Source organism: Silurus meridionalis, chromosome 12, assembly GCF_014805685.1.
Source record: "Silurus meridionalis isolate SWU-2019-XX chromosome 12, ASM1480568v1, whole genome shotgun sequence".
Taxonomy (NCBI): domain Eukaryota; kingdom Metazoa; phylum Chordata; class Actinopteri; order Siluriformes; family Siluridae; genus Silurus; species Silurus meridionalis.
This window is the reverse complement of record NC_060895.1, coordinates 26,336,018-26,344,134: the sequence shown is the minus strand read 5'-3', so window position 1 is coordinate 26,344,134 and position 8,117 is coordinate 26,336,018. Positions and strand designations below refer to the sequence as shown.

At 38.9% G+C, this 8,117-nt stretch overlaps 1 protein-coding gene across 1 annotated transcript; it reads left to right on the top strand.

Annotated features, from left to right (window-relative positions):
* The first annotated feature begins 1,697 nt into the window (after positions 1–1,697).
* On the top strand, positions 1,698–3,888 carry LOC124394341. Its single transcript, XM_046862477.1, has 5 exons — positions 1,698–2,096; positions 2,372–2,469; positions 2,865–3,493; positions 3,587–3,704; positions 3,851–3,888. Coding segments are annotated over exons 1-5 (885 nt in total). The 5' UTR covers positions 1,698–2,094.
* The last annotated feature ends 4,229 nt before the right edge of the window (positions 3,889–8,117 follow it).

The following is an 8,117-nucleotide window of genomic DNA, read 5'->3' as shown; positions in this document are numbered from 1 at the left end:
CAAATACACAACACTACACACATTAGCTACACATCACATCAGCTACACAACATCACACACACATTAACTACACAATACCACACACATCAGCTACACAACACTACACACATCAGCTGTTTAACACTACACACATAAACTACACAAACCACAGAGACAATAATGTTGTGTAGAGATAAGAACTTCCTCTACAGTGAAGGTCAGAATGAGTCACAACCTCACTGATAATTGTGTAAATCATCTCAAATCTTTCTGTGTCAAATCCAGAGTTAAGTTCTTCTTCAGATCCTTCAGATCTCACCAGGTTTCTACAGCTGTACAGTCAGGAACATGAGAATGCAGGTGATGGAGGGTTCTAGAGCATGGGTTTGCACTGTGTGTGTGTGTGTGTGTGTGTGTGTGTGTGTGTGTGTGTGTGTGTGTGTGTGTGTGTTTATTGAGACACTAAACAGGTCATGTGAGATGTGAGGAATGTGGATTAAACACGTTAACTAGTAGGTTTTTTGTGTTCTTGAGGGACAAACAGTCCCCAGTTTACACACACATGGTCATTACACAACCTGATACTGAGCCTGAGGTCACCACTGAACCTTTCTCCTCTCACATTCAACCCCAAAGTCACTTCAATTCACATGAAGATATTTCAGCAAGAACAAACAACTCCTTCTTCATGATCATCATGATCACCATCACCACCATCAGCTCCACTCTGTAATCCCACAGTTCACTACAATCCTCCTTCATCACCTGTCAGATTAATTCTGAATTAAAGTATAAATGATTTGAAGAATCAGAACCTTTAATGGTTCCTCGTTTGATTTTTTTTGGAACCTTTTCATGTTTCATGTAGAACCATAGACTTTTCCAGTATCAGACACTATTGAAGCTGATAGCCTGGATTTTTCCAGGAATCCATGAGGAACCCTTTTCTCCAAGAGTGCAGCTTTCTGCAGAGGCTCCACATGTAACAGTTCTTGATGGTTCCTGTGAGTTCCTGATGGAACTGTAAGAACTGTTTGACACAACACAGGGATATTAGAAGTCGAACAGCAACATCAAAAATCTAAAACTATTTTATATACAACACAAAATAAACAACCGAAATTTCAGCCAAAAAATTTGACCTAAAAAAATATAAATAACATTACTGTCATAAACAAACAAATAAACAAACAAACAAACAAATAAAGTGCTTAATATGATTTTTTACAATGTATACACAACTATATTATATTTACATCTCTGTAAGAGACTATAAGACTGTATGAGACTATAAGACTGTATGAGACTATATGAGTGTATGAGACTGTAAGAGACTGTGAGGTTGTCATGGTTACACACACTGCAACTCCATGAAGTTCAGGATTATTGTTCAGGCTGTAAATTTTAAAGGATTTGAATCAGAAAAGATGAAAATAAATCTAATGTACATAAAGTCTGATGATAAAAAACAGGATATTTGTTAAACAAAGCAGTACGAGGAACACGTGTGTGTGTGTGTGTGTGTGTGTGTGTGTGTGTGTGTTTATTCATATAGTTTTACTTCCTGGTGAACTGGAGATTATTATTCTACTGTACAGTACAGTCTGATAACACTGCACCTGATGTGTGTGTGTGTGTGTGTGTGTGTGTTTGTTTTACTTCCTCTCTCTGCCTGTTCTTTTCATCACACACACACACACATACACTGTTAGCCCGGATTTAGTTTCTACTTAAATATTCAAGCATAATACACTAAAACAAAAAAGTTTGATGACAGCACTTTATAATTTTAAGTATATTCTACTAATTTGTTGGCATAGTCCAATGTGCAAATAATTTGAAGTACAATGAGCTTAAATTGAAAAGTTATTGAACAGACCACACCTCTTCTTTCCAGTTGTGACAACTGTCTATTAGTAATGAGCAGTTGCTCAAGGTATCAGTGTGTGTGTTTTTCCCTTATTTGAAGAGCAGCTTGCTCTTACACACAAATACATACAGACATATAATACAAAACAAAAACAGTTCAAAACTGATTTCAGCCACGTACTGAGTCGAAGTTTTCTGTCTTTGTTGCGGTTGTGTGGATTCAGGCACTGCTGGCGAGGAACTGGAATGTGAGTATAACTCCGAGAGTTGTAAAAACCTCATTTTAACTTTTGCCATTTCAACGGGCATTTTGAGACACTGGCTAACTTACCTGTGTAACGTATATTTAGCTAACGGTGGGGGGAGGGGTTTTGGGGCTGCAGTGAAATTTTTTTTAAACATTTACCGGTTCGTTGGCTTTTTATCCACAACTAATCGATATCTAACGCTAGATCACTTTCTCACGCGAGTTGCTGATCGCGTGCAGTAAAAACACGATTTTAACCAGTTTCACTGCCTTTAGGCTTTCACCTGGCCGGCTGCAAGCGGCGTTTTTTTCCAAGAAGATAGCGGGAACACGTGCGGCTGTTTCACGTGGCTTACCACGGCCTATTGTATCTGGTAAGTTCCTTTAAGACAACGTAAGCGAATATGTGTATGTGACTTAAAATGCCCTATAATAAAGCCAATTCGCCGTAAACTAGCAAAATAATAAATGTCATGTCAGTGTTCAGATTTTTCCAGTCTGTTTTCATAAGGTAAATGTTGTTAATGTTTGCTCATTTGAGGGAAAATAAAGAGAAATTCTAAGAATTAAGTCTAAAGAAACAGATTAAATAATGGTTTGGAAGTGCAAGTATTGTCCTTTTAGATGTAAAAAAAGAGCACAATTGTTTAAACATTACAGGCTAAAACACGGAGGTTATACCAAAACCGAGCCTTTTCCTTGTTTACATCAGGAATGTCTGTGCACATTTAAATCATTAAATGCACTAAAAGTTCACCTGTCCCCACAGGTGAACAAATTCCCAAATTTCAAGTTGATGTAGAGTATAGACTACGCCAAGGTAACCTGCAGTATCTCAGGGATGCATCCTTTCTTAAAGTCACAAAAGAACTAAAGCATGACATACTCGAGAAATTGGCTGAGACCATGTATGCATTTAAAGCATACCCAACGAAAGAAGATTTTGAGACTGTTGCTAAGGCTTTAGTGCAAACACACCCATGCCTTAAAGAAACCGGGTCACCCTCTGGCTGGAACGGTTGGAAGAATAGCCTTAAGTTCAAAATGGGTAATTATAGAACCAAAATGCGGCAGCTGGGTCGACTTGATGTAACTGTCAATGGTGGCAAGCGAGGAAGTGACACTACAAATGGCGAGCCTCCCAAGACACAGATCAAGAAGCCAAAGAAAGGGGAAATAAATTTCCTGCCTGATTTTCCAGAGGGGATGAATGACCAGAACATGGAAGTAGCTCGTGAGGTTCTGGTCAATGAAATGATGAAAACAAAGCCAAAGGAATCCCTGGTTAAGAAAGAGATGGATGTGACGTTTGCTTTTCGCAGAAAGGAAATTGTCAAAGAGAAGCCTGCCATCAGCCAGCTTGTGCATCGTTGGCCAGCTCTTTTTACAGAAAATCAGGTTTGTGTTAAGTGTCTACATATAATGTAGTGTTGAGTGTGTCAGATTAAAACAGTGTGAACATTGACTGATGCATTGTTTGCCATGTTTTAGGTTTCTTATGAATTTGGCAGAGTGGTAGGGAAAAATCTCAGAGAAAACTTCTTGGATGCACTTGACCATTTGTCTCCAAGCCTCATGGACCTCTGCAAAAAGAAGAAAGGCCTTACTGGTCAGCTTTTGGCTGAACGTTTATGCCAGACAAAGTTAATTAACATATCTACATAAGTCCTGTTTTCCTATGAAGCTTTTCCTTTTTATGAAGATTTTTTTTACCTCTGCATTCTCTATTCTCATAATTGTATCTCCTATTTCCAGTTTATTTTTTCCTAATCTCTTCTTTTCATTACTTGTAAATTACAGTCAGTATAAAGTGATTTATTCAATGTCGACTATTGTCTAGACAACTGAGCCAACTGACGTCAGATGCCTTTGTCTCGGGACTTCCGGTCATCTTGGGCGATGATCCTTCTGCTTTCTTCAAGACCTGCTTTGTAAGCAAATTCATTTTTTTATAAATGTTGCAGATGCATGTTCTTTGTTTTATTTAATTTTCAAACCATTAATCAGGACTATGTGCTACAGATTTATTCAGTATTTCAGACTTGGACTTTTTTTATTTTATTTTTACCATAAAATTGTCTGTATGTTTAATCAGTGGCATGAAATTAACTGAAAAAACTTGGCTGAAAAAATATGGGTTCAGTTAACATTAAAAATGTTGCTGTAATTGTACAGTGAAAAGGAAGCTGAACAAGCCAGGCCTCATATCTTGTATGAAGAGAGTGTCTTTTACTATATGTCAGTGTACAGTGTTTCCTCTAAGGGTATTTTTATTGTTAACATTTCGAAAATGTATGTGCTAACTAACACACGATTGTACATTTGTTTCTCTGTAAGGACACAGCTGACAATGACTTGTACAGGCAAACTCCAGTGGGATTGCTTTTCATCGGTGAAGAGAACCTTAAGCTGAACCCGTCCAAAGTGGGAATCATCTTGGAAGGGAATGTGGTGATGGATGACCTGGCCAACCTTCCTCAGGCCTTCTGTGTCCTTTTGGACTGATATATGCCCTGCACCTGGACTATCCCAAATACATGAAAAACACTTTTTGCTTTGTTCAGCAGGTGATGTTGAACCTGGGTAAAAGTGAGCTGGCAGCCAAAATTCAGACTCTGAAAAACCAACTTACAGTATAAAGAGGTGTTGTTACACTATTTCTCCAGATATGAGAAATATTGTTTGTTCTTTTAGAAAAGTGACTTGTTTGCACTGATATGCCCTTTTTATATTTTGTTTTTGGATTGGCACTGATATATCTAGTTTCATTCAGATTAACAAACCCAAAACTGCGAAAAAGCCAGTTTGCAGTGTAAAGTGCTGTTCTAACTCATTGCACTACTGCTTCAGATACAGGTGCCTAATTTTTTGTTGTTGTTCTTTTAGGAAAATGTTGTGTTTGCACTGTTATGCACTTTTTCTATTTTATGTTATTGGATTGGCACTGATATGTCTGGTTTCATTCAGATTAACAAACCAAAAACTGAGGAAAATCAGTTTGCAGTGTTAAGTGGTGTTCTGAATCGTTGCACTACTGCTCCTGATACCAGGTGCCTAGTTTTATGTTGTGCTTTTAGAAAAACAACCCGATATGTGTATGTTCACAATAAAGCATTTTACCCCTAACCGGGGTGTTTTCAACAAATGTTTCATCTGATTTCTTGATCTGAATAAGTATTTATAATGCACCAGATTAAAAACTGAAATAGTAATTTAATGATGATAACTGAACTAGGGGAAGAAAGATAAGTAAGCTACAACTAGGTATTTGGTGCATTATACTTAAGATATTAAGTGTATTAATTGTGCAAAGGAGTTAACTTGGCAAAACATGTCAAGTTGAATCAATTTTGAATTGAGTGTAATGTACTTAACATTTTAAGTTAAATGTACTTAGGTTTTCATTACACATTACTTATTTTTTTAAGGCAACCAGTTTCCTCAAATTTCTTAAGTAAATTCAACTTATCCAGGTTTACAGTGTATATATATATCTGTTGTGAATGTATTGAGTGTATAGGTGTGTCTGTGTGTACAATAAGGCAATTCTTTACTCAGTAACCTGCACAGTGTATATATATATATATGTGTGTGTGTGTGTGTGTGTGTGTGTGTGTGTGTGTGTGTGTGTGTGAGAGAGAGAGAGAGAAGTGGACAGGCAGAGTGAGGAAGTAAAACCCTGAGAGTGAAGCACAATTAAACACACCTATGTACACACACACACACACACACACACACACACACACACAAAATATTGTATAATATCTGACTTGTGAGCATAAAGTTCTGTGTAGGACGTCTTTGAATGAAGGGGCATGAAATTTGTCCTTTACTTGAACTGAACACAAACACTGTTCCAGCATGACACTGCCCCTGTGCACAAAAACAGCTCCATGAAGATCTATATAGAGCTCCAGCCCTGCTGAACAACTTTGGGAAGAAGGTGAAAACTGACTGCACCCCAGGCCTCCTCACCTCACCTACATCACTACCTGACTTTACTAACACCCTTGTACATCCACAAACACACTCCAACATCTTCCCAATAGAGAGGAGCTTGTATTGTATATATATTATATATAAATATATTATTTAAGAGGTAAACACCATTACAGCGCCCCCTGGTGCTTAAAAACAAAATGTGCATGTAACTCTCACCACATCACTGCTGCCCTGGAGAGGGTGAAAATGAAAAGGGTGTATCTTCCTGCTGCCTATCCTGCATCACAGTGTGGAGTAACACCAGTGGCACAGCAAAGTCTTCTCTACTGGTCTAAACACCATCAGAAGCACTGACCCACATTTACAACCTAAATTCTAATATTTGTTCCATGAAATTGTATTAATTTATTCCATTAGTTTCTTCTCTTCATGTGGTAGTGTTTCTCTCGGCTGCACTGCTTCAGTACGTGTATGTGGATGTTCAGATGATCAGATTTCAGTCTCTATGTGCTGCCATGTGAATCTAATCTACACAGAGCCTTCAGAATCAGTACTGCTGGACTTTTACCATAGAGAATATTACCAACAGCTCTGTTTCTTCAATCAGATTTCAGATTCTCCTCACAGAGCAGCTCGCTTGTTCTCCACTTCCAGACCAGTGAATACGAGCGGTACTACTGGATTACAGCCTCTGGGGGGCGCTGCACATTATGAGTCTGCATCTCTGGTGAGTAGGTTGTGTTTTATTTACATTTGAATGTTTTTGTGATGTTATTAGACAAATATTGATTGTGAACTGCTCCAGATGTTGTAGGTGCACAGTTGTGGTTGTAGTGTAGAGGTTTGGAGTGTAACTGGGTTTGTTGTTTTAGTAAAATGGTTTTTACCTCCAGATGTGAAACATCTCTCTGTAATGCTGCGTGTTGTTATATTGTGTGTTTGTATTGTATTGATGATTTCTATAATTGTGATGTGATTGTGGTGTAGTAAGATGTGGATTAAGTCGAGTACGTCCTCACTGAAGGTGCAGGTACAAAATACACGACCCGCTACTGAGTAACACATTCACAATGCTGTCTACCCACTTCTACATACATCAGCTCTCTCTCTCTCTCTCTCTCTCTCTCTCTCTCTTTGAAAAATCTGGCAACATTAGTGAATCTCACCACTCACACTTTTTACTCTCACACTCCTCTCTCTCTCACTGTCACACTCAAACTCCTCACTCTCCCACTCTTTACTGTCACACTCCTCACACTCACACTCTTTAATCTCACTTTCATACTCCTCAATCCTAACACTTACACTCCTCACACTCACAATCCTCACACTTACACCCCTCACACTCACACTTCCTAATCTTCACATTCCTCACACTCACACTCTTTAATCTCACTTTCATACTCCTCAATCCTCACACTTACTCCTCACACTCACACCTCACTCTCCCACTCTTTACTGTCACACTCCCCACACTCAAACTACCTAATCTTCACATTCCTCACACTCACACTCTTTAATCTCACTTTCATACTCCTCACTCCTCACACTTACACCTCACACTCACACCTCACACTCACACCACTCACACTCATACTCACATTCCTCACACTCACACTCACACTCTTTAATCTCACTTTCATAATCCTCACCTCACACTTACACTCCTCACACTCACACCTCACACTCACACCTCACACTTACACTCCTCACACTTACACTCCTTACACTCACACTCCTCACACTTACACTCCTTACACTCACACCTCACACCTCACACTTACACCCTTACACTCACACCTCACACTTACACTCCTCACACTTACACTCCTCACACTTACACCCCTCACACTCACACTTCCTAATCTTCACATTCCTCACACTCACACTCTTTAATCTCACTTTCATACTCCTCACACTCACATTCCTCACACTCACACTCTTTAATCTCACTCTCATACTCCTCAATCCTAACACACCTCACACTTACACTTCTCACACTTACACTCCTCACACTCACACCTCACACTCACACTACTCACACTCATACATTCCTCACACTCACACTCTTTAATCTCAC